We start from the raw sequence: 26,434 nt of genomic DNA on the forward strand, positions 1-26,434 counted from the left end.
AAGTTATAGTTTTTTTTTTTCTCAAAAGTTAACATGCATGAAATAGGGATGATGTTTAATAAAGTGCCAAATTAAGATGGCTTTGAGAGGAACATGGTTGAAACAGGATTCGTCATCCCAGTTTTCTCTAGGGGTTAGTTTAATGTTATCCATTCCTAAAGTTTCTAATTTAACTTGATTCTTAAGGAATTTGTTATAGGTTTATTAATAGAAACATGGCCCAAGCTGCTTCTTCCCCTTGTCAATCTTATATACTGCTGGGCAAGGCCCTTCTAACCCCTAAGACCTCCCTCAACCTGAGTAGCTTCACCTCAATAAGACATCATGAACAGGACATTCTGTCAAACTTAGCACACCTAGGTTACATGGAGTTGTGCAGTTTCTCGACATATTCTGGATAATGGGCAGCTCCAGAGTGGAATGTCACTAGCCCCGGAGCCAACAGGCCCCCAACAGGCTTTCCCTGAACCTCCCTCCCTCCTGTCTTCTTTTTCTGAAAGCTGCAGCATGGCTTTCCCCAAGTTCAGCATTTCTGTCCATTCCTAGCAGTAAAGAGTGATGGCCTAACTTCTTCCTACTCAACTCCAACTCTTAAAGGCTGTAGTGTCTCCTCATGTCCCAATAGTGCCACAGGCTGGTCACCAAGCCTTCATACATGTGCTTTGAAAGACATTTAATATCTAACTATAATACTCTGTCTTCATACTAGAGAACACCAGGACGTTATTCTTTTTTTTTTTTTTTTTTTTTTAAGAGAGAGAGAGAGAGAGAGAGAGAGAGAGAGAATTTTTTTTGATATTTATTTTTTAGTTTTCGGCGGGCACAACATCTTTGTTTGTATGTGGTGCTGAGGATCGAACCTGGGCCACACACATGCCAGGCGAGCGTGCTACCGCTTGAGCCACATCACCCGCCCCAGGATATTATTCTTTTTGATGGGATGTTGGAAATTTGCTGGTGCTCTAGATGCAACAATCACAGTGAGATTTAGGAAGCATTTTATCTCACTGTGCACATAACATTCAGCTTACTGCAAAAGCTCTAAATAATTGTATCTGAGGCACATATTTTCCCTAATGCATGGGTCCATACTCTAAATTCCTTAACTGGATATATTGATTTATAAAAACAAAGGAAAAGAATTCTCAAAAAACAAAATAAGTACTGCTAGCTGGGCTGTGTATCTGGTGATCTGAAATGATACCAGAATCTGTGGGCCCAGTTATGGACACCAGCTGAACTGAAAGCAAGTATCGGCACACAAGGAATATAGGGAATAAAACAAGTTTTCTGTTTTGGTTGGTTTGTTTTTGTGAAAGCATTGAGGTCAGTTTAGGCATGAGGTCATTTGTTTGGGATTTCTGAAGTCCATTCTTCAAGTACAGTTGGCACAGAAGTTGGTTCTCACATGTTGGTCCAGTTAGTCAGGATTTGGAATTTCACAAGGCCATTGCCTCCTAAGGAACAGAAGAGACCTTTTTTACAGGAACATCCTGAAGCTGGGCAGGGAACACATAAAATCTGTAAGCCTAGACCTTCTTTTGCTCTCTGACTGTGTCTGCAGTGACCAGGACAGATGTAGAGACTCACATCCCCAAAGTAACCAAACCATAAAGCACAGCCATTGGGGTGGACTTGACGGCCCAAAGAACAGATGAACAGCTGATCTCTGCAGCACTGCAGGTGATGTGAGGAGGGCCAGGCGAGGCATGGTTCTCCCAGCAAGGGCCACAACTGCCAATCACTTGCCATTCTCCAGTCACTGCCTCCTAGTATCCACTGTCATCTATCAGACTTAACTGACAGAAATAAGGACAGAAGGATGACTTCCCTTTCTCTCCTTTGTCTTAATAGTATAAATTCTTAAGGGGCCTCTGACCTGAAGAAAGGGGCAAAGGAACTTCCATAGAAAATCTATGTCTCAGAAACACTAGGATGTCATCACAACATGGATAAGATCTAAACCAAATAAAAAGAGAGATCCTTACCAAGTTCTATTGCAATCGATGAATCTTTATAATCATACACATCAAACTGTTTTGTCTTTAGGAGAAATGAGTGAGAATGTGGCCAGAGCCGGACACCAGCAACTCTTAGGAAGGAAAAGCTAAGTCCCTTTTTTTAGAGGTAGGAGGGAATCATGGGAGAGGAACACTGTGGGAGACTGGCTGGGCAAGGTTATTTCTCTGAGTTGAGGTCAGGAGCTCCCCCCACTCACTGTGTCATTGTCTTGCCCCAGGGTCCTTTCTGGACATGAAAGAATGTTGGTTCTTCTCAAGAACTTTGTAGGCATCTGACAGCATACCGTAGAAGACAGCTGTCCTGGGGCCCAGAATGGGCAGTTTGCAGGGAACGCTCTCTGGAGGTTGGAGAGAGGAGGAAGAAGAACAGGGCTGCTTAGATTCCACTATTAAGGAAACTCAGAATAACCACCAAGCACTTCTCCCACCTTATGAGACACATTCAAAACTCATATGTTTTGAATTGAGTCTGTTTTTTAATGGAACCATCTTATCCCCAACAACATTTAAGCTTTTACAGATCTTGTCAAAGAGGCCAAAAGTAGTACCTAGAAATAAAACCCAAGCGTTAGGAATCGTTGCCAATTAAATTAAAAATGAAGATAAAACATATCTGGAGCTGTAATATTAGTCAAAGGGAAAAGAGCTTTTGATTCTCAGGAGACTTTTCAGGGACACAAGCATAGTTCTGTTCTCTGAAAAAATAACCATGATCTTACAAAAAGCTATAGCACGGAAAGAAAGCATTCTGCAATTCCAAAGGAGACTCCGTTTTTGGCATAATTTATTTTTAGAGATCTTTAAAATCCTTATCATCCTGACCTCTTCTCCAGATATGATTTCCTTGGTGAAAAGTTGGTTAGCATTCAACTTCTGCAGAAGATACACTGCCTGAAGGAAAGTACAAGAATGTGGGAAATAATACCTTCCCTCTGGGAATCCTTGAATGACCCTGAGAATTGAAGTCCTGAATTCTCTGGAACAAGCTCCTTGGTCAAGCCAGATGAGAGCTAGACATAGCATAGGGTCACAAATCTAGAATCCAGTTTAGTCTCATGAAGTGAGTGAAGAGGAAACGGTGATCCAGGGGGACAGGCACAGATGGGCTAAGGACCAGATCTTAATTCTAACTTAGTGCTCTTTATATCATATCACACTACTGTGCCAGATGGTAGGTGTAAATCAGGCGGTTGACATCAATGCCGATGTTTATAAAGAGCAAGAGCCTGTGGTGTCATGAGACTCTGGAGTTGAGCCAGAGAAAAATGCACCCAGAAGAAAACCCACAGCACTTTTGAGATATGTTCTTTCAATTTATTTAGTTCTTATTAAGAAGTACTAGTAATATATAAAGTTAGGTGATCCAGAAAAAACGAGTTAGACAATCGCTGGCATACTGTGCACTGGACAAGCTGGCCGCTCAGTGTCCATAGCATGTGCCCAGGGAGCACAGCCAGGTGGGCGACAGCTCCGGCTACAGGCTGTGGTGCTATAATACTGACATCCAAGCTGAACAACGCTGTGGGCCGGGCAGTGCCAGCAATCTTTCTGGGCTGGTTAAAGGTGAAGGTTTCTGGTGTTGTCTAGCTCTCCTGTGACAAGAAGCTTCTCTGGTTTTGAAAGTAGAAACATGGAGACCAAACCCACACACAACTAGAGCCAACAGGAGGTCCACAAGCTTCAGCTTCTAGTCAATTGTGCAACCACTGTTCCTGCAGCTCCATCTCCCAGGTTGCTGTCCTACGTTGCACTCTGTGGGCAAGAGCCACTCCATGGCTAGCTCCTCTATAGCTAACTGAAGTTCACCCTCAGGGCTAAGGAATTAGTGAAAAGCATCTTGTTACACTGTTCTTTAAGAGCAGAAAATAAATGTTCTTGCTGATGGAAGGACAGGTGTGTGTGTGTGTGTGTGTGTGTGTGTGTGTGTGAGATTTAGTCCTTTATAAGGCAGGTCTGAAAAAATCCAGGACCAAGGGAACCCCTGAGCGAGGGTGTGACTGACACAGATAACCCTGAAAGCTATCTAGCTAGCTGTGCATGCTTATCACCTGGTGTCCTCTCTACGAGGTGGTCACAGTCCAGATAACAGCTGAGTGGGGAGCTTCCATTGGGTGGATGTTCTCAGCTCTAGGCTCTTGATTCCACTTTGGCCACATAAGAGCCAGGAACTCAGCCAACATTTCTGAATACCTAAGAAGTGGTTCAGAGGGACTTGGCAGCCCTGCTCTGTGCTAGAAGGCAGTGAACCACTCCACACACGTCAGCTCTTACTTGGGTCTCTGGGCCTCTTTTTTGGCATCCCCTCAAGAAATCATGTCAATCCTGTGATTTTCTTTCTAGATGGATTCTCAGTTCAGTTCTGCCTCTGAATCCCTGGGAACCTCCCAGGATAGAGCTTAGACTTTCTCCTCTACATAAAGTCATCGTGATTCTCTTTACTGCCTGTGTTGAATGGAAGAGCAGAGTCAGGGGGCTTCAGTTAATTTGGGAGTAAATTAATTTGGGAGCTCATTTGGGAATAGAGAGCTTGGGCTACTCCATACCCTTGAAATATGCTGCCCCCAAGAACAGCCCACTCCTACCTTCACCAACCCATGGCTGGTTTCTCCAAAGGATGAGTCTTAGGTCTGAAGCCTGAGAGTGAGCCACCACCCTTGTTTCTGTTAACAATAAGTGAACACTGGGGAGCACTGGGGAGCTCTGGGAGAAGGTGGGTGTTTTAGGGAGGCTGTGGGACAAAATTTGCAGGGGTGTGGAGATGTAGTTCCCTGTACAGTTAGACTAGTACCTTTGGGATTGCCATGGAGGGACTCACTATAAAACTTACTATGGAAACTGGTCAGAGCGTGTGGTGTGGAGACAGCGTGGGAAAGAGCATGATGTGGAGAGGGGCAGGTGGTGTCTAGGAAGGGACAGATGGGTGGAGTGCGAGGGAGGAGGCCAAATCCTCCCAGTGTGTCACAAGGCAACGTGTGACAGAGAAAGGGATAGAGAATGTTCAGAAAATTTATTATTTATTATCTTAGGAATTAAATCTTCCACCCTACCACCCTGGGCATGGTATATCTCACCCTGCAAATTCTCTGAAAAGAGACTAACCTGTTGCCATGTTCTCACGGGAAGGTTTAGGTTCAGTCTGGGATCTGCATTGATGAAGATTCATCATTCTGATTGGAAGAAGCAAGAATGCACATGAGTCCACTGGCCAGAGCTTGAGGAATGGGAATTTGTCTTTGCACATCTTAAAACAGATGATCTCTGGACCCCAGCACCTGTTAGCCTGGTGATCAGACCACTTTGCAGCAGTGAGATGACTGGGGGAAGAACACCCATTCTCAAGGTCTTTTATTTAGTGATATTTTCATTGGTTTTGAGAAAACTTTCATTTAAAAGTATTTTATTCCACTGTCAAAACTCATATGATCTGAAAATAGGACTAAGGAAAGAATCCTCTAATTCCAGAGAAAAAAATAACAAACTTACAGATCACTAATTTATCCTTAAAGAGAGAGAGTTTTGGTTAGAACCTTCTATGTCTCAGTATGGGGGAGAAATTAAATATTGCCATATAGCATAGATAGCTTTCCATTTGTTTTAATGTAGGGGAGCTCTCTTTTTGCTTTCAACCCTCTACCTCATGGCAGTCAACAGACAAGTTTTTCAGTAAAATAACCGAATCCTTCTTCATTGTCCAATAATTAAATACAAAAAAAAAAAAAAAACCCTTTATTTTAAAAACTAACAAACTAGAATTTTGACTGGAAGTAATTTCTGTTCCATTTGGTGTTGTTAAGAAATCACCAAATAACAACCAAACAGACATAAGGGATTTTAGTTACTAAAAAGTGGCAGACTCAGGACAGGTTGTGCGTCATCTTCTGGATTAGATGTGCCATCTACTTGGAGGCTTTATGTTGAGTTCTGCCTGAGTTCTCAAAGGACTCTCCTATCCTTTATGCTCTTCTTGTGAAGGTATAAAGAAAGATCATACTTTCCCCACAATAGTTCAATAATTGTCCAAGAACAAATAAAAGGTGAAATAATGTTATTTATTTAACAAGAAAATGAAACCATTCCCTAAACATCTGATTACTCTGCTCCTCAATCCACAATCCTGTATCCTGAACAAATATAACCAGAACTAAAGCCATATCCCAAGGCCAATCTTTGGCTTACCTTTGGCTCACAAAATTCTCAAAGGACAGTTTCAGATAATCTGGATTGATCACAGTTCCTGGTTGTACCTGAGGAGGAAAGTCCCACTTAGAACACTGGCAGAACTACGCTCTGATTGAAATAAATGATGTCTCACTTTAGCAAACTCAAGTTGTATTTGACATCAAAGTCGTTTATGCACCCTTTCAGAGGTCTCACCCTGTCCTCAAGTCACAGGGTCTTTATTCTTTCCAGGTTCTGAGACTTGGAAGTTAGATTCCTCAAGATGAGCAAGGCTTCAAAACCTGTTCAGACCGCCATGGTGCCTTCTTCAGGTCTCAGGGCCCTCTCTCACGGAGGCCACGGGCTCCTGGACCACTCTTGGGAATTCTCTGTCTTTTGTTCTGAGGGCTTCCTCTATCAGATGCTCATCCAAGTTTTATTGTATTTATGTGCTTATTGTCTGGCTGCTCTGATAGAATTTCAGCTTCAAGGGACAGAGACCACATCTCTATTTTTGTATTTCCATCTCCCAAACTGCCACTCAAGACATTTTTTGACCACATTAGTGAAGAAATGAGCCCACTTTGAAGCATACTTGAAATTTTTATGTGTGCCCTTCATACAGGCTAAATCCAATGTAAATTTACAGAATTACTGGTTAAAATCATCTTGAGTTTTTTTCAAGTTTATGACTAACACTAGTTAGGACTTTTCCAATATTTCTCCAAAGGGATTGTAGCTCTGACAGTATATGATCATCACAAGATGTGGGTGCAGGCGTTCAGCTGGCCTCCTCACTGAGTGACCTGCACTATGGGAATTGAGATTCAAACTTGTGACACAGTTGCAAATTACAATGTGTCAAGAACCTCTAGAGGTACTTGAAAGTAGCAAAAAACGGAATATCAGTGTAAACAAAGGCCATCACCTACTGTATTGAGTTAGATTGTTCTCCTATCTCATTAGCTGAGGGGAGGATGGGGGGGGTGGGCAGTAAAGGCTTTAGTGAGAACCAAAGGACAGTTTCTAGCTAATTCTACATAAAAGGGTAGAGAATATGCCAAAGACAGATTTGGCCATTTTCTAAAATTTCATCTATAGTTGTCTCTGCTTGAAGGAAAGATGCAGGCAACTCTACCCCCTCCTGAATAGCATGACCCCTGTTGTAAAGCCTCTAAGTCCAGCTGGGTATTGCATATGTGAAGTGGGCTGTAGGGGTTATGCCAGAACAAAGCTGCCAAGGACAGGATGTTTGTTTCTGAAAAGAAAGTATCAGGCAGGGGTGGGGGGTGGGGGGCGGGGGCACTCCTATTTATTCTTCCACTCATATTGATTTTCTTTCATTTTAACTGTACAAATTTATGGGTCAGGTGTAATAATTCAATATGTGTATATAGTGTGTAATGATCAAATCAGTGTAGTTAACATTTCCTTCTTCTTAACACCTAATAATTGTACTTATTTATGTAGTACAGCGTGATATTTCAACACATGTAGACAACAGATACTGATCAGATCAGGGTAATTAACTGACCCTTCTCTTTATTGACTTTGGAACCTTCCAGCTTCTCTCTTCTAGTGGTAGTTACAGGCACCCGACTGTGCTGGAGAACACTGGAGCTTATTACTTCTAAGTGTGTTTTGGTATCTGTTATCCAACCTCTCACTGTCCCCCTACCTTTTTGCCCTCTAGTAATTTCTATTATATATTCCAATCAATGTTTCAAAAACACCCATATACAAGAGACAACTTGTCTTTCAGTCTGATTCATTTCACTAAACAGAAAGAATTCCACTTTCATACATTTTGCTGTAAATTGCAGAATAATTTTTCATGATGGATAAGTACCACCCTTTCTTTATCTTTTCATCCTTTATGGACATCAAGGTGGATTCCTATCATGGCTATTGTGAACAGTGCAGCAATAAACATGGGTGAGGTGTCTCTTTGGTGTGCTGATATCCTTTCTTTTGGATATGAACCCAGAAGAGGGATAACTGGATCATTTGGTGGTTCCATTTTTGGTTTTCTGAGAAACACACATACTGTTCTCCATAATGGCTAGTTTACATTCCCAACAATGGTGTATAAACATGCCCTCTTCTCTACATCCTTGTTGCATTTATTGTTTTTTGACTTTGCAAATGCCATTCAAACTGGAGCAAGACGATATTCCTGGTGGTTTTGACTAGCCTTTCTTTGACAGCTAATGAACTTGAACATTTCCTTCCCAAATTTGTTAGCCATTTGAACTTTTTTTGAGAAGTGATTATTCATATCCTTTGCCTATTTTTAGTTGGATTATCATCATTTTTTAAAGTTTTTAAATGTATTCTTGATATTAACCCTTTGTCAGATGAGTAGCTTACAAACTTTCCTCCCATTCTGCAGTTTTCTCTTCACTCTCTGATTGTTTCCTGTTGTGTAAAAGCTTCTTAGTTTGACATAATCTCATTTACTATGGCTGTTTTGTTTCCTGTGCTTTTGGGGTTTTATCCAAATAATCATTGCTCATATGAATGACTTGAAGTGTTTCCCCTATGTTTTCTTTAGTAATTTCAATTTTGTGTCTTACCTTTAGTCCTGATCTACTCTGAGTTTTTTTGTATAATGTGAGAGAAGGGTCACATTAAAGGTCAGTCTTTAGCATGTGCATATCCAGTTTTCCCAGCACCATCTCTGAAGAGACTATCTTTTCTCCAATGTGTATTTTCCATATCTTTGTGGCAAATCAGTTGGATATAAATACATGGATTACTCTATTCTTTTCTATTGGTCTGTGCTTCTCTTTTTATGCCAATATTATGCTGTTTTGATTATTGTAGCTTTGTGGCATATTTTGAAGTAAGGTAGTATGATACTGATAGCTTCTATTTGTGTGTGTGTGTGTGTGTGTGTGTTCTCTTTCTTTTATTATAGTTTTAAATTTCATTGTAGACATCTTTTACTTCCTTGGTTGAATTTATTTCTGGGCATTTTTTGTAGCTATTGTGAATGAAATTCCTTTCATGATTTCTTTTTTAGAAATTGATGTATAAAAATGCTTCTGATTTTTGTGTGCTTCTTTTTTATTGCAGATGAACACAATACCTTTATTTTGTTTATTTAGTTTTTTTTTTTTTAATGTGGTGCTGGGGATCCAACCCACTGCTTCACACAGGGTAGACAAGTGTTCTACCATTGAGCCACAACTTCAGCCCATGTGCTTCTGATATTGCATCCTGCAACTTTACTGAGTTCATCTTTCAGTTCTAACAGTCTTTTGATGGAATTCTTAGGTGTGAGTGTGTGTGTGTGTGTGCGCACACACATGTGTTCTACAAACAGGGACCATCTGACTTCCTCCCTCCTGTTTGCATGTCTTTCCTTTCTTCTGATTGCCTGATTGCTCTGCTAGTCCTTCCAGCATGATGGGAGCAAGCAATGGGAGTGGCATCCTTGCCTCATCCAGACCTTAGAGGAACTATTCCTAGCTGCTCCCCTCAGCATGCTGGCGCTGAGTTTGTTACACATGACCATTATTACGAGATGCCTTCCTTCTATACCTTTGTCAAGAGTTTTTGTCATGATGTTGAATGTTTATCTAGTGCTTTTTCTGCATCTATTTTTAGTGATTTTTATCCTTCGTTTTGTTGATGTGATGTATTACACTTATTGACTTATATGTGTTGAATCATCCTTGCATCCCTGGGATAAATTTCACTTGATCATGATGAATGATCTTTTTGATATGCCACTGGATTCAAATTGCTGGTGTTTTATTGAGAATTTTTGCATTTATGTTCATTAGAAGTATTGACCTGTAGTTTTGTTTGTTGTTGTTGTTATTGTTGTGTGTGTGTGTGTGTGTGTGTCCTTGTTTGATTTCAGTATCAGGCTATACTGGCCTCATGGAATGAGTTTGGAAGAATTCTCTCACTTTCAATTTTTTTGGAATAGTTTGAGTTGTATTGATATCAACTCTTAAAAGTCTGGTATGATTTTCAGCAGTGAAGGAATCTGGTCCTGCACTCTTCTTTATGGGGTTCTTTTGATTTCTGAATCAATTTCATCACTCATTACTGTTCTGTCCACTCTTTGTATTCATGGTTCGATTCATGCCTGGATGTCCATACCTTTCCAGATTTAGGGGACTTTTCAGTTACTACCTCATTGAGTGGGCGAGGGACTATAGAAGCTTGCCTGTTCTCAGTCCCATGGGCTGCCTATACCTTTGTTTCCCCCTCTGTGCTAGAACACCTACCCCCACATGGCATGGGCTTGGGTGCTGGAGTCACATTTGCTTGACTGGATCAAACTGAATCTGTGAGGTTGCAGTCCCTTGTGCTAGTATGGAGGCATGTCTGAGGGGTCCCAGGGATCGGGATATGCAAAGATTCCTTACCTTTAGGGCAGTATGAATTCTGACAATAATTCTCTTCTTAAGATGGTGTCTAGTCTAGCAGCCTGGACCCTGGGATTTGATGGGGAAGACGCTGTCAGTTCCTTGTCCAAATAAAAGCTATAGGGCAGATTTTGGATCACTCCCCTAACTGATCTGCAAGCCCATGATGCTGGTAGAACTTTCCGGTGGCTAGATTGCTGGTGGCTGTGCTGATGGGGCTTGCGGGCTCTTCAGTTCACCCTCACCCCTGCTGAGGGGCGTCCCTTCCCTGGTCCATGCAGGTGTGCCGTGCTCCTCTTTCTATGCTGCTGTTTCAGGGTTCTAGGCCTTACAAGTCCTGGTCTCTCCTTGCTGAGTTTCAGTGCTCTCCCAGGGTCATCACCTCAGAGTGTAGCTGTCTACCTGTTGTTTTGGTTTGCCTGATGGAGGAGGCCATGAGTTCTGGGCACCTCTGTTTGCATGTCTTGCAATGCCCTATTCATTCTGGAAAAGGCTGAATAGACTCTTTCTTCCAGGAAACTGTCCCCTTCACTCCCACCAGGTCTGTTCTATTTCTTTTCATCGTATTTTGTTGTCAATATTTGTTTATCTTTTGGCTTCTTAAAAACAGAGCTTGACTTATTCTTTTTCTCTTCGTTGTACTTGAGAAAGTAGGAAAGCACATGTTTTGTTCTTCTCTTTCAAGATAATTTTGACTATTCTGTACTATTGCATTTTATTATGAATTTTAAGATCTGCTTGCCAATTTCTTTAAAAAAATGGTATCTGGGATGTTAAGAGGGATGGCACTAAATCTGTAGATAGATGGGGCAGTATTGCCGTCTTTATAACATTAAGAGTTCCAATCTATGAACATGGGTTCTTTCCATTTATTTAGGTCTTATCTTCCTATGATATTTTGTAGTTTTTGATTTATAGATCTTGTATAACCTTATTCCTAAGTATTTTTGATGCTAATGTAAATGAGGTTATTTTCTTAATTTCACTTTGGTTGTTCATTGTTAGTATAGAGAAGCAAATCAATGTTTGTAAATTAAACTTGTATCCTGCAATTCTACTATGCTTATCTATTGGCTCTAACAGTATGTGTGTTCCCAGGACGTTCTAGATACGGGATCATGTTACCAGAAATAGAAATAGTTTTACTTTTCTTTCTTTGCCCCAATTGCCCCAGTAGAACGCACCGTACCATACTGACTAGAAATGGCAAGTGTAGACATTCTTGCCTTGTTCCTGGCCTTAGGGGAAATTATCCAGGCTTTCACTATTAAGATCCCCCTTGTTAGGTTGAGGAAGTTCCCTTCTTTTCCCTCCCCATACTTCTAAGGAAGGAGGGCGCTGCTGGTTACAGCCCCTCGGCTGTCCCAACCCTGAAGGATGTTGAAGGGCCACTGTTTGGTGGGGCAGTGGTGCTTCATGCATGGTTTCTAACACTCTGAGGCTTCCACCAGTTCCCAACAGCAGCAGGGACGAGTGCCTGGGTACCTCTGTGTCGGGAGACCTTCCTTTCAGAAGCTGCAGCAAATGTGGGAGCATGATGTGTGGCACCACTCCAGTCAGGCTGGCAAGGGCAAAGGTCAAGGACGAGGTCTTGAGAAAGAGGACAGCTGTAGAAGCCCCGTGCGAGCCAGTGGCCAAAGCTGGCATGGGCCTGGGGTTGGCACATTCTACACTGATTCCAGTCCAGACGCCAGGTGGTGCCCACACTGCACTCTGTGATGCCAGCCAAGCGAAAGCCAACACAGACTGCAACTCCCAGGCGGCCTCCCCAGCGGCATCAGGTGCATTTCCAATTCCCACACAAAACCCTTGTGGACTGCCACTCTGTTCCCGTCCTGCCGGCCTGAAGCACTTTTGCCATGAACTTGGGGAAGGAGCCTCTCTTGAATCTCCTGTTTTCCTTCCATCCCTTGCTCTCCCTCTGACCACACGAGTAGCTCTCCCGGCCTCCTTCCCAGGTCCAAGGAGAGTCCCGATATCAGAATTGAAGAGATCTTCCCATCCCCTACCCTAAACTTAGCCAGGGAGCTGAATTACCTTCAACTCAAGCCTCATCCTGGCCCCAACACTAACCCTGCTCCTTAAATCAACCCAGGCCTCCTCACTCTGAGCTGGGGGAGCCTCCATCTGAAATGGCCTCTTTCTTGAGCAACTCCAACAGGTGGCAGAGGTTTGTCCTTGCTCCCTCCACACTCCCTTTATGTCCTCTTTTTTCCTGATACTCCTCCCCCACCACCACTCTCCACCACTAGCTATAGCTACGGTACCGAGCGACACCTCCACTAGCTAGACACTACTGGGGAATCTCCCTAGCTTTTCTTCCCAGATGCTGGCTACATCATGATAAACCCAAAGATGAAGCTGCTTGTTTCATGATTATAATGGTTGAAGAGGACTCTGTGTGTGTGTGTGGGGGGGGGGGGGTGTTTGGGAGATGTTAAGAGGGGAAAAGAAGCCACATAACCTCTGTAAGGGTGCAGTGATTTACAAGCCAAATTGGTTTACCTCATCATCTCGTCTCTTTCCCCTGGTCCACCAACCTTGGCTCACCTCTGGCTTGTTGAAATGTGGAAGGTTAAACATTTTGTGTGACCACCTTGACACGTGCCCATTTCTGTCCCCCACCCTTGCCTACCCTTTTTTTTCCTTGACATGCGGAGCACAGCCTCTTATGTCTGAGTGACATGAGGTCACGCTGGTTCTTCCCGGCCTGAGGGGGAAGAGAAACAGAGAGCGGTAAGTTAATGGTGAGTTCCCTGAGGCAACACGGGAGTAGGAAAGGGGTAGAGAGGCAAGAGAGGTAACAGCTTTTCCTTCCATAACAGACAGGCACCCTGGTCTCAGCCCTCTAGGGCCATCGCAGACTCAGGTTTGTTACCTTTGGTAGGTTAGGAGGAGTGGCCCCAGGCTGGGGGTGGCTGTGGGGATGCTCCAGTGGTGCAGGCTTAAGGACAGGACCTGGGGCCAAAGACGAGGGCTCATGTCCACAGGGGTCTCTCCTTTCCAACCTGAGCCCCCGTGGCTGAGTGCCGCAGACTGGCTGGGTTATTGGGAGTCAGCTCTTCTACTCTAAAAGGACTTATGATAAGTCCTGGGGTAATTGATCCCAATTATGACGGTGAAATAAAAATTATAGCCAGTTCTCCAAAGGGTATATCAGTAATTTCACCAGGAGATAGAATAGCACAGTTACTAATAATACCAAGCCTACATGATAAATTTTCCAGTCGTGCTGTAGAAAGAGGTTCCAAGGGATTAGGCTCCACAGGTGTAGATTGGGCTATGCTGTCTTTAAATTTAGATTCTCGCCCCATGCTAAAACTAAATATTCAAGGACATGAATTTAATGGGCTACTGGATACAGGTGCAGACCTTAGCATCATCTCTCGTCAAGAATGGCCAAAACATTGGCCATTACAACAAGCCACTCAAACGCTTCGAGGCCTAGGAGTGGCGACTAATCCCCATAGAAGTGCAATGGTATTAGATTGGAAGGATCCTGAAGGATGTGAAGGAACTATACAGCCATATGTATTGGATCACCTTCCTATAAATTTATGGGAACGAGATGTCCTAGATCAATTAGGTTTGACATTAACAAATAACATCAACCAAAATGCATTATGACTAGACAAGGTTTTAGGAAAGGAAAAAGATTAGAAAAACAAGAACAAGGTATAGCAGCACCAATACAAATAGATTAAGGAACAAGCTAGACAAATAATAAAACAATGTCAAAATTGTGTGACCTTTTTACCACAAGTTAATCTTGGAATCAATCCTAGAGGATTGATACCTAACCATATTTGGCAGATGGACGTCACACACTTGCCAGAATTTGGAAAATTGAAATATTTGCATGTTATAGTTGATACTTCTTCTGGATTTTTGATGGGCTCCCTTCATGCCAGAGAAAAAACTAAAGATGTTATAGCTCATTGCTTACAAAATTTTGCCACTGTGGGTGTTCCAAAACAGTTAAAAACAGATAATGCCCCTGATTATACTTCTACCTCCTTTAAACAATTTTGCTCATCATTTGGCATTACTCATATAACAGGAATCCCATACAATCCACAGGGACAAGGCATAGTTGAAAGAGCTCATCAAACTATTAAAATGTACTTATTAAAGCAAAAAGAAGGAATTGGAAAGGGGTATATATTCCCCAAAGATAAACTTAAAATAACCCTTTTTACTCTAAACTTTTAAAATTTGGATTCATCAGAGCTTGGTGCTGATAATGCCAAGGTTGCGGGTTTTCCCGTACCGGCCACCAAATGCCGCATTCTGGCTGGGCACAATTCAGGAGCCACATGTCAAAAGAAACTAACTTCATTTTTAGAACCACACACGCCAAACAAAACAGCTCCTCAGGAAAAACCCTCAGAGCCCAACAGCCACCAACGGCTTCCCACAAGCCACTCTCTCAACCACTAGCCTCTCCACCTCCCACAATCCTCCTGCTCTTGAGGCCGATTGGCTGGGTTGCATGGGCCGAGCCAAAAAAGTCCCCCAATGAGCAGCTCCGTGGCCTGAAAGGGCAGGGAAACAGTCCAATGAGCATCACCGCAGAGGAGCCAATCAGCTAGATGTTGCTGGGGCCTCTGTGAGCCAATCATCAGCTGGCAGTCTGAAAGTTTGCTGGGGCCCCTTCGGCTGAGGCTCTCAACAGCTGAGGAACTGCATTCTCCATGAGCAGCTCCTGTACCCCACGTACACAGGTTCTCCACCAAACATTCAGCTGAGGACTCTTGTTATGGTTTGGATCTGGAGTGTCCCCAGATTCTCCATGTTGGAGGCTCGGTCCCCAGGGCAGCAATACCCAGAGCTGGGCTTCTGGAAGGTGACTGGATAAACAGCGGCTCTAACCTCATCAATGATTAGCCCACTGAGGGATGGTTCATGGTTGCATGGACTACTGGGAGGTGGCGGAGCCAGGAGGTGGGCTCAGCTGGAGGGAGTGGGAGCATCCTTTCCTCTCTCCATTTCCTGGCTGCCATGAGGTGAGCAGCTCTGCTCCACCAAACTACCCCTGCCCTGATGTCGTGCCTCTCCACAGGCCCAGGATCAATGTTGCCGAGTGAGCATGAATGTCGCCTCTGAAGCCGTGAGCCTAAGAGACCCTTCTCCCTTCTATCTCCTCAGGTGTTTGGTCACCGCAATGAAAAGCTGACCGGCACACAGCCTATTCTAAGGACAAATGGAGGCTTCTTTTCTGCACCCTCCTTTCACCAGCCCCTCCCTGGTGCACTGTCTTTTCTCAGCCTCACCTCTGGCTCAATGCCAGCTCTCAAGCATCCATGGCCCAGCGACGTGTGGGCCATGCCACACCTGCCCCATCTCCGGAAAGCTGTGCGTTAAGCCACCCATAGGACTGAAGCTGGTGTCTCCTGCCCTCTTGCTCCTCTGGGTTGGAGAGGCCACTCCAGCCCAGCAAAGGTGCTGCTACTGGAAGGAAACCTAGCTCCTGCCCCTCCTGCCATTTATTGTCCCTTATCCTGAGCTGGATGCCTGGTCAGGGCACCCACTCCTTTCTTTTTGACTTGATCTCTGTGAAAGGGTGAGAGTCAGGACTTTGGGGCATGTACACCTGCATCATGAAGCTCTCATTTACGTCTCTGCCAAGAGGTTTGTTAGGGAGGAAATGGAAACTTGAGGTTAAAGCTATGTTTGGAGCTTCTCTCTTACTCTCCTCACGTGCACGGACTTGAAAGTCACGTGGTAGGTTCCTAGAAGGTATAGAACATAGGGAAGAGGAGGCCACAGTGACAAACAGAGGGTGACAATTAACTGAAGCCTTCTCCTTCTCATCCACAGCCTTGTTTGCTATCAGTACATGGTGCCTGACCCACTCTTGCTGCCCTGGGGGGTGGCTGAACGGGTCTGCAAGTAGCTTCATCCTGTGAATGATAAAAGGCACTTGGGATCTGAGGACTGAACACTCTTGCCAATGTTGGATTCTTTTGATAAATATTTAAAATATGCTTCATTTTTATAGGATATTTTAAAAGAATCAACTCAGTGTTACAATCTGGGGGCTGGCATGTTTAGGTCTGCGTGTGGGTGACTAGATCTGTTCATTCAAGAACAAACTCTGTGAGGCCACCATGTAAGGCAGCGGCAGGGGCCAGAGGGTTGAATAAGACAGTTTCTGGCCCTAAAGAGGACAAGAGAAGAACATGAATTCACTCAGTACCAGGGATCCAAAAGCCACAGCTTCTGACCTCATGCTGTCATCCTCTGTGTACCTGGAAGTGTGACAGGGTTGAAGGTATTGTGACAGAAACACATGGGGACCACAGTGAGGCTGAAATCAGGTGGGTGCTCACCTAGGAGCAGGGCAGAGCAGGGGTCTGAAGGGTTATGAGACAGGCAGTGCTTAGGTGGGCATTTGTTGGCTGTGAGCAGGGGAGAGGGGGAAGCCTCCATCCAGGAAACAGAATGACCCAGTCAGCCAGCTTCGGGTACCAGAGGGCAGGGTGCAGTGGCCAGGGTATCTGGAGGAAGAAGTAGGGTGAGAAGGGGGACTGGAGAGGGGAGTCTGTGTGGATGGACTCCTCTGCTTTGGGGATCCAACCCCCTGCCAGGTCTTCCCTGACACTCTGGGGCTGGTACTCCTTGCAGCTCGGCTCCTCCATCCACCCCTCACAGTTTTGAGGCCTGACACTAAGATACCTCCCTGAAGCTGCCATTGAAGTAGGAAGCACTAGATATCTCAGAAGTGGCAACTTGCCTCTGGGCCTTGAGAAAGCAGGGAGACCACTTAGGATTGGAGGAATCGGAAAAATGTTACTAGAAATGGCATTTACAATTGGCCTGAAAGGACGAGGACCACCTGGACAGGGTGAGGTGGCCGTGGGAGAATCCTCGGGTGCATTTGTTTTTATAGTTATAAGTAGACCTTCATCTTCCCTGCAATTAATTCCTTCATTTCCAGACTTCTGTTTCTGTCTGAGAATACTACTACACCTACAGGGATGAGAGCCAGAGAGTTCACTGCAACCAAGCAACAAATATATTTGCAGGATAATCCAGGTGCACAGCAGGACCACGACTCCCACAGCCACTGTGGACTGTGGACTCCCACAGCCACGTGCACTTCATCCCTCGAGTTTGCAGGACGAAGTACTTTGCAGGTTGCCCTCTCTGGCCTTGCTGAGACCTCATTCTTTAACACACAGCCTAGCGTTCCTTTCAGAAAACCTAGCTCCTGCCCCTCCTGCCATTTATTGTCCCTTATCCTGAGCTGGATGCCTGCTTCTCCGATTTCATCACAGACGTGGTGAGGTGGCTGTGGTGGTTTATTTGCATTTTGTACTCGTCTCCTTCTTGAAAAAAAAAATGTTTTCTCCATCAGGCTGAGAGTTATTTAAGAGCAAGAACCATGCCTTGCACATCTTTGTATTCCTACAACCTGCTGTGGAATCTGGCACACAATTTGTATTTAACAAACACTGGGTGAATGAATGAGTCACTACAAGCACTTTAACGGGTATAAACATAGACATAACCAAGATCGTGTGTGTGTGTGTGTGTGTGTGTGTGTGTGTGTGTATACCTAAAACACAACATGCATATGTGTGCAAAAATCACTATGTTGTTTTCAGAGGGATATTTCAGGACGCTGGTCTGGTGCATTCAATCTGTTCTGGGTAAGGTGTGGGAAGGGTACTGGCTGGGTCTTAAGGGCTGCATTCTAGACAGGGCTTTTGGAGTAACTTGAGTGACTTTGTCAACAATGCAAATTCTCTGGGCCTCCTCTTCCCTTCAGGTGACTGTCACTGTGGCCCAAATAGAGAGAGGCAGGCCACAATTCTGTTCACATTTCACAAGTAGAATGAAACCTAGTCTGACCTGCGGCTCACTCCAGCTCAGCCTCACCTCCAAAAGGAGCTACTTCCTCCCTTTCTAGAGAGGGGGATGAGGGCCTGGGGAGCGGGGAAGGCAGCTGTGATAGGCATGTTCAAAGCTGATGCAGTGGCTGGGGACCCCACGTCTTGTAGGCCTTGCTCCTCATTCTGCCTTTTCCTCCCATCCCTGAAGCCCAGGTCTGGCCATTCCCAGCTCACTCTTAGTTTCCTTCAACCAGCTCAGCGCCAGCAGCAGCAGGATGGAGAGTGAACTGGTCAGGTTCACAGCACAACATCCTGGCTATATCATCTCAGCCAGAGGCACTGAAATATTAACGGAGCTCTCATTTCCCAGGACAGCAGACAGCAGATGCAATGGGAGAGCAGAGGCATGACGTGGGCTGTGGCCTGTCCCCAGAAGGCAAAGCCTGTGCTCCACTTTTAACAAGTGGAAGTATCCAATACTGAGGGACAGCATCTGCTGAGGTTCCTAGAGCTGACTCTTGGCCCACAACCTTGGCTTTCTTAAATCCTAGGTAAAGAGACAGAGACACAGTCCTCTCCCTCCCCTTCTCTCTCATATACACACCTGTTCACATAACAAAAACTGAAAATGTAAGCACCAGATGGTGACTTTAAAAATAGACATCACAGGCTTGATGTGAGGGACACTGACAAGGTTGCCTCTGTCCTTCTTGCCCGTTGGCACTTTTAGGCCTTTTCTCCTTTCTCCTCCTGACTTAACAGAGATTTCACAGGTCATCTGGTTCAACCCTCTTGGTAAATCCAACAAGGAAATTATGGCTCAGAAAAGAGATTTGTCCAATAACACCTCCATTAAGTTTTTTCACTGGGAAAGTTTTTTTGAATTAAAGGGTCAAAGAGATTATCTTTTCCCAGAGGAGGATCGGGCTCTTAGAAGCCATATGAAAGCACAATTATTCCAATACCCCTTGGAGTGAGTCAAAAGAAAGTGGTCAAAGAACTGTCTTCAATCCTCCAAAAAATCCTGTGATAATAAACCTTTCAATTCTATCTGAAAATACCAGTCATATTAAGAATTAAGATTTAAGCTGAATACAGGTTCAACAATGCTCTTACTGTTTGCTAGGAAACATTTTAAACATACCCCAATAGTGGACAACCATATGCCTACCATCTGAGTTCATCAAACCTAACACTCACCCATCAGGCCAATGGTGTTTGTTATTACTTCTCTTTTAAAATTGCATGTGTAATTATTATTGTGCTTGATTAATAAAAACACGAGTATGTGAGGTAGTTTCCTTGGTGGTCATGAGCTTTCAAAATCTGGAGTCAGGGAGAGAGAAATAAGAGCGAGCTGTCAGTGGTGAAGCAGGAAGTCTCTGTCCTCTGGCTTTCCCAGCTGGACCTCTGCTGCTGCTCAGGTGTTTTCAGCCAAGGGGTTTTGTCACAGGTCTGATAAAAGCAGAACAGAAATGCTCCCATCTTTACTCTGACTTATCAGGCTGGGACAACAGAGCTGATCAAAGGGAACAGAGAGGGTGGGGCAGGAGTGGGGGGGCTGGGACTCCCAGGAGCTCTAGGTAGTTGATATCCAACCCCAGCAGGTGGGAGCAGGGCTTTAGGCCCCTGCAGTCCTCCAGGTCACTCACAGGCTTCTGTTTTCCCTTGCTGGGCATGACTGAGTCACCCCCTGGCACATGCATCCAACTACCACCATACACCTTCCCATCTCATGGCATCCTGAGGAGTCAACAGTCATGCCCGAAAATGGCAGGTAATGACAAAGGTCTAATGGTGTCATTAGTCCTGGTGACTAATGACAAAGGTCTCCCCAGTAAAGGTTTAAAGGAGGAGATGTTTAGGCTTCATTCTCCTCTTCTTTCAAAACGGTTCTTTGTTATCTCTGCCTCTCCTTTTCTCTTTGGTGTCTTTGCCAGCCCCACCTCTCTGCAGGCGTCGCTCTTGCTGTCCCTTGCTGTCCCTCTCTCTCCTCCTGTGGCTGTGCCTCTGAGCCTGTTTCCTGTGTGTTTCTGAGAAAATGCTGCTCGGGCACACTGTACCTGGCCCTGCCACAGGGCAGGAATGCCACTTGGAATGCGAATGTTCAAAGTTCTGCCCTTTGGTGACAGTGAAGAGGCAGCGAGCCAGGTGGCAAGACCTTTGTGCCTGTACACAGGACTGGCCACGGCTTCTGCCAGGTCCCTGATTCAAAGGAGGAAGGAAGAGAGTGCATCCACGGTGCGTTTCACTCCGTGAGACACAGCATGGTTTATTTCTAGAAAGGACCAACTGCAGGCTGAGCCCGTGCTGACCTCACAGCACATGCAGGCAGGGATTCATGCTCACAGCAGACTCTGGGGCCTTCCTTCAAATTCGAGGAGGTCTGTGACAGGTAAGGACCTAATCTAGGCGCCTGCCTGGTGCCCAACAGAACGGGATCCCAAGTTCCCTTCTTGCTCTTCTGGTCTGCAAGAGTGATGTCACGCAGAAACCCGCGGTAGGCCAGCCCCAGGTTAGGGGGTGCGGGCGAGGCACCTAGCTGGCTCAGCAGGGGTGACTCGGGGGCCTCCCACGCAGCCTACTGGCCAAGCAGCTGCTCTTGACTGCCGCCTCGTGGCCAGCTGTGAGTACTGCCAGCATAGGGAGCTTGCCCGCGTCCCGCCCTCTGCAGGTGCCCAGGGGTCTGAGCGCCTGGGCTCCTGCGCTGCGCCGGGACCTGGGCACGCCTGGACCAGCGGCAGAGAGGTTTAGGGACGTTTAGGGCTCGGTGACTGGAAACCTTCTGGCAGTTTCTGCAGCAGCGCCCAGCCAGCTGTCCCTCCTCGCTTGGCCCCTGGCCCAGCACATGTCCCTCTTCCCTAACAAGGTGACTCTAAGGCACAGCGTGGGTTCTCGCTGCTTGCGATGGCCTTTGGGTCTCTGCCCGCGATGGCCTTCGGGTCTCTGCCCGTGCTGGGCTCACCTGCCCCGGCCTCCCTGCACGCGCGGCTCGGTGGCGTCCCCCAAGCATTTCCGGAGCCCTCGGCGCTGGTCCCCTTCCCTTCACCTCCGAGCCTCTTTGCCCTTCCTCCACCCTGGCTCTTCCCTCACTGGTTAAAACAGGCCCTTCGTGATCCCGTGCAGAGCCCCCCTCGCCACGCCCCCTGCATCTCGGCTCAGCCTCCCCACCTGGAGGTGCCTTCTCCCACCTTCCCCGCTCGGGCGCCTGGCTGCACCTGCCCCGCCGCCCTCTCGCCCTCTCGTTAGGTGGCCCACGGCTGGTCGCCACCTCCAGCACTATTGACCAAAGCCAGGGGCTCCTCTCCATCATGGCCCACCTCTACCGCGCTCTCACTACGCGTGGGCACAGGGTGGGTCAGGTGTCCTGGAGGGAACACGGCGCACACCGCCTGCAAGGGCCTGTCGCCTCTTCACCTCAGGAGGTGCTGCCCCCACGTCCCCAGTACCACCGCCCCCAGGTGCTGTACAGTGCCCCCAGCAGCCACGATCGATTTCTGTGAGGTGGAGGGAAAAGGGGAATTTCCCAGTTAAAACTCCATAGAGACTTGTTTGTGGAAGACAAGTATCGCGTGGGGTGAGTGGTTAGAGACTCAGGATCTGTGCAGGTGCAGGCCGAGAGGCAGCCCCTGAGGACCTTTGGGCAGATCCCTCCATATTTATTCTAGTTTCCTTTGGTTGATGTTTCCAACCTATTTCTTTATTCTCAGTTCTGGTGGCCTGGGTGCTAAAAGCACTTGGGACAGGGAGACAGGTGGTACCCATTTGTTCTGCAAGTGTTGACTGAACCCTGTCCCAGGTACAGCACTGTGCTAAGGAGATAGGAAATATGTCCACATTCCATGATATTCCAGAACTGCTGCTGGTTTCATTTCAATTTTAAAAATATGGATACCTTCGATGAGACATCCGGAACTTGAAACAAAACCGGCAAACCTTCATCCTTCCAGGTAGAAGCCAGAAAAGTAGTAAAGGGATGCGCAGATCTAAGGAAAAAAACAAGACAAAGTTAGAAGGGCAGTCAATGGTTTGGAGAGCCAGCCCCTTGGTTGCTTCAGAGAGGATACAGGGACACCTCTGGAGTGGTTTCCCACTCTGATTCTGGAGCATCCTGCCCACAAAGGAGAGCCCCGAAGACAGCTCTGTCCCTAAGGCGCTTTGGCTGCTCTGTCCCTTTCATTTTGAAGCAACCAGTGATAGTTCTAGATTGTCAGTGTACAAATAAGGCAGGAAAAAGGTTATTCATAAAAGCAGAAAGGAAAGGAGTGAAATGCTCCCTGGGTCTCCTGGAAAAGACTGCGTTAATGTTTTCTGCATTGAACAAGTGCTGGTCCTTTCGTGCCCCGCCTGATTTCCTGGAGATTATGTCTCTAGGCTGAGATCATTGACTTGCTTCCTCTCACTGAACATCTCCCTCCAACCCCTCTTCCTCTGGAACATTCTTTCCAGTTAGCAAGTTACACAGGGATGCTAGTGGCAACACCAATTCTCTTCACAGGGTGACCCACCTCGCTTGCTACTGAAATTCATTTTATCACAGGATGAGGAGCCAATGCCTAGGGGTGGGGCTGGCAATCACAAACTGTCCTTTGTGCAGCCCTGTGCCTGTCCTTGGCATCCAAGAAATGGGAACTTGGAATGCTGGTAGTTTTGCCAAGAATATCTCTCCTCTCTAATAAGAAAAGATTTCATTGTTCATTTAAAGCAAAGGCATGTAGGAAGAGTTTGAGGTTCATGAAGCATCTACTGTTTCATTTCTCCTCTCCACTTCCCTGGGACCTGTGAGACTCTGGAGGTGGGTCTGACTTGAGCTCTTTTTGTACTTTGTCTTAGATATGGGAATAGGCTGCCTTGAACTTGTCACCCAAAAGCTGTCCAGGAAGGCCAGTTTAGAACTGCTCAGGCAGGCAGTAAACTCACACAAACCACCTCAGTGTGACCTCAGGGGCTTCGAAGGCTGAGTGTGGCTTCATCAGAGTCAGGCCAGCCTGCGAGAGTCCTTGGAAGGAAGGAGGTCTGGTTAGGCGCTTCCCACCAGAGCCTGGCCCTACCTCCTCCAAAGCCTCGGTCTTTCCAGAGCTCAATGGGGGGGTGGGGGGGAGAGTGCCACGAGCACACTTCACTAAATGTTCTTTTATCTTTTTCAGACCATTCTGTTGGGACTGCTTGCCCAAGACTATGTAGTACTCAGGGCACATCGAGAACTGTCTCCCAAGGTCTAAGAAAAGACTTCCGCCCCAAATAAACAGTTTGGAACCTAGAGCTTTGAACAGATGAGGAGTTTAAAACCCTTAAGAACTGGTGACGCCTCACCTGTCCTTTCCCCTTCCAAAGGTTCCGCATTCCTGTCTTGTCTCCTGAGAGCTTGGGGAAACCCACAGGTGATGTCCATCATCTTAGAATCCCTGTGAAGTGAGCAGGCTCTCTTTCTCCAAACAGAGGCTGAAATTGCTACCCAGGCCCCCCAGCATAGACACGAGCAGAGTTTTGCTGCCTACCGTGGGGAACTTCTCCTTGCTGCTAGCTTGTTTGGCCATCGGGAGGGAAAACCGCCCCTCCCTTCCCAGCTGGCTGTTGACAAACTGTCCTCTCGGACACTCCAGGACTTGGCTGTGAAAATAAACAGGTGCTGAGAAGGCCCAGTTGTGTTCTGGGCCTGCCTTTCTCAAGGCCCGCCCTGCCCTGTCCCTACCTTCTCCTGAAGGCTTGTATAATCAGAAAACAAGGGAGCTGGCGGCAGGAGAAGCAGACATTGGTGTGCTTTGCTCCTGGCTGCAGGGACAGGTCTGACGGGCATGGGGGTAGCGTGGGGTGGTGGGAGGTTAGCCGATTAGACGTCAAACACTAGCAGCTTCACATTTAAAAAAAATCTAAATTTCTACTTAGAATATCCAGTAGATTTGGTCACTGGACTCACATACCTGCAGGTGACACTGAAGGGATAGAGGGCAGGCTGTCACCTTTGGTCAGGGGATGATCCCCTATTAATTGCAACCTTCATTGGCCAGTTCTACTTATTGTGCCATCCCCCTGACTGTGAGCATACGATTTGTGCCCCATCCCCAACTGAAAGATGCTAAACTGCCATCACTCATGCTGACCCTTAATAAGAACTATATTACTATATTACATAGCACTTTTGTTTCCTAAGCAAGCCTTTGGATTAACTGAACCCTTGATTATATATTTTTATATATTTGAAGTTATGTAAAAATAACAGACATAAACGATACACACTCATGCACTTTGAAAATACACGAAACTGCCTAACTGCTTACTAAGAATGTGGTGTTTTAAAGTGAAGCAAAGCAAAGGCACATGCTATTGAAGCTGGAATGTGGAGAGAGTGTTAGGGTGTCCCTCGTGGAGAGTTGCTTATCTGTGGGCAGGATGGCTCATGGCATTTACCAACAAGAGAGAATTTTCTTGAATTTTCTTTTCAGACCATATGCTCTTTCTAGCCAGCTGCTTCCACGCCAGGGAGCCAGCCCTGTTCAGTCTATAATGTGCATATGAAATGGCCTCTGGGCTGCCTTTCCCTGCTTTCTCTCATTTACTCTACATCATTTCACACCACCCTTCCATTCCAGAGCAGGGCTGGAACCCATGACTAGGAACCATTGTAGCAAAAATGAGGCAAGAATGAGGAATCCCAGTTATTTCAAGTAGAAGCTGAAAATTTCCCTACACACAAATTCCCCCCATGTTGCCAAACACAAATATGTGTTCTATATTAGTTTGACTAGAAGAAGTAGGGCTGAGGAGGTTGGAGGAGAGCCTGACAGTGAAATACAGGCAGCTGCTACTCTAAAAAGATGGGAAACTGTAGTTCTAGACTTCTGAGGGTTAAAATCTGAAAATTTCAAACTAATGCGGAGGAGAAGGTGGGGGCAATGAGGCCGGTGGGAGTGTCTTGAGAGGTGGTGTCTAGGGGTACACTTCTCTTGCACTGTTGAGTGTGGTGGTAGAGAGGAAGTTGATCCGGGTCTCATCTCCTCCACTCAGGCTTGTATCCAGATTTCACTTTTGCCTGAGAAACCCAGGGCATTTCTGGTTGTCGAGCACTTGACTTGGTTTCTGGACTGAGCAGATGTGTCCCTCCAATACCCTCTCCCTTTAAGAAAACTTCTCCCACGAGAACTTTCAGGAAAGCTTTGCCTCAGTTGAGCAGTTACCTTCTGGGGAGGCTGAGAACTAACGGCTTGTTCATGTGGCTGGTCTCATTAAGCCAAGGAACCTTATCAAATTTTGGAACAGAAACCTAAAGAGGAACAAAAAGAGATCATTTTGCACTTTATCAGTCGTCCTAACAATGACCAGAGTAAGCTAGTAGTTGCCATGTAGCAGTGCACAGTTTACAAGACATTTTTTATATTTTGTATTTGACTCTCAACCATCCCATAAAGTAAAAGAGCAAATAAGTGTTATCTCCATTTTTCAGATGAAGAAGTCAAAGCTCAGATAGTGTGAACTGCCCTGAGTCACGCAGCTACAGATGGGATCGTGTTTTCTGACCTCCCTGTCCACTCTGTCCTGGGTACGGCTGTCTGCCTTTGCTTCCTTCCTACTCCCATCTGTTTGTGAATTCCTTAGCCCCTCCAAGAAGTCGGCTGAATATGAGCAATCTCCTGCCCAAGCCTCTGGCTGTGTTTTCTGTCCTCACCCTTCAGAAGGCCAAGCTTAGGGGAGAACCACTACAACTGGGCCTTACTGACCTCAGCCAGGCTTTAGACAGTTAAAACCTTCCCCACCGTATCTCCACCGCCAAGGTCAGTGAACAAGGAAGCAAGCTCCATGGGAGCGGGGATTTTTATCTGTGCCGATCACTGCGGCCTCCCAAGCACCAAAGGTACTGGATGTCTGTCACGACAGGCATGGATGCGCAGGAAGTCCCTGTGCCAGGGCCGGTCATTCTCTCTTGCCCTGGGCTGGGATTCGCCCTTCCAAGGACGGCCCTTTCGGCCTCCGACCGGTCTCCAAAGAGGAGCAGCCAGTAGGGGGCAGCAGCGGCCTCACCCGCGGGGTGGCGCGG

The 26,434-nt window shown here is 46.1% G+C and overlaps 1 protein-coding gene across 3 annotated transcripts; it reads right to left on the bottom strand.

Annotated features, from left to right (window-relative positions):
- Positions 1–824: 824 nt before the first annotated feature.
- C13H1orf105 (chromosome 13 C1orf105 homolog) lies at positions 825–26,360 on the bottom strand. 3 transcript variants are annotated; one of them, XM_076873167.2, is made up of 8 exons: positions 26,154–26,360; positions 25,578–25,663; positions 22,298–22,388; positions 13,200–13,274; positions 6,198–6,265; positions 5,121–5,188; positions 2,219–2,359; positions 825–1,457 (listed from the first exon to the last, which is right to left on the bottom strand). In XM_076873167.2, the coding sequence occupies exons 1-7, from the start codon at positions 26,196–26,198 to the stop codon at positions 2,223–2,225; spliced, it is 570 nt and encodes a 189-aa protein (XP_076729282.1). In that variant the 5' UTR covers positions 26,199–26,360; the 3' UTR covers positions 825–1,457; positions 2,219–2,222. The 3 variants fall into 3 exon arrangements, with proteins under 3 accessions (XP_076729282.1, XP_076729284.1, XP_076729283.1); XM_076873169.2 differs by having other exon boundaries at positions 26,118–26,360; XM_076873168.2 differs by lacking the exons at positions 25,578–25,663; positions 26,154–26,360 and adding an exon at positions 23,323–23,399.
- Positions 26,361–26,434: the final 74 nt, after the last annotated feature.

This window comes from Callospermophilus lateralis, chromosome 13 (assembly GCF_048772815.1).
Source record: "Callospermophilus lateralis isolate mCalLat2 chromosome 13, mCalLat2.hap1, whole genome shotgun sequence".
NCBI classification, from domain to species: domain Eukaryota; kingdom Metazoa; phylum Chordata; class Mammalia; order Rodentia; family Sciuridae; genus Callospermophilus; species Callospermophilus lateralis.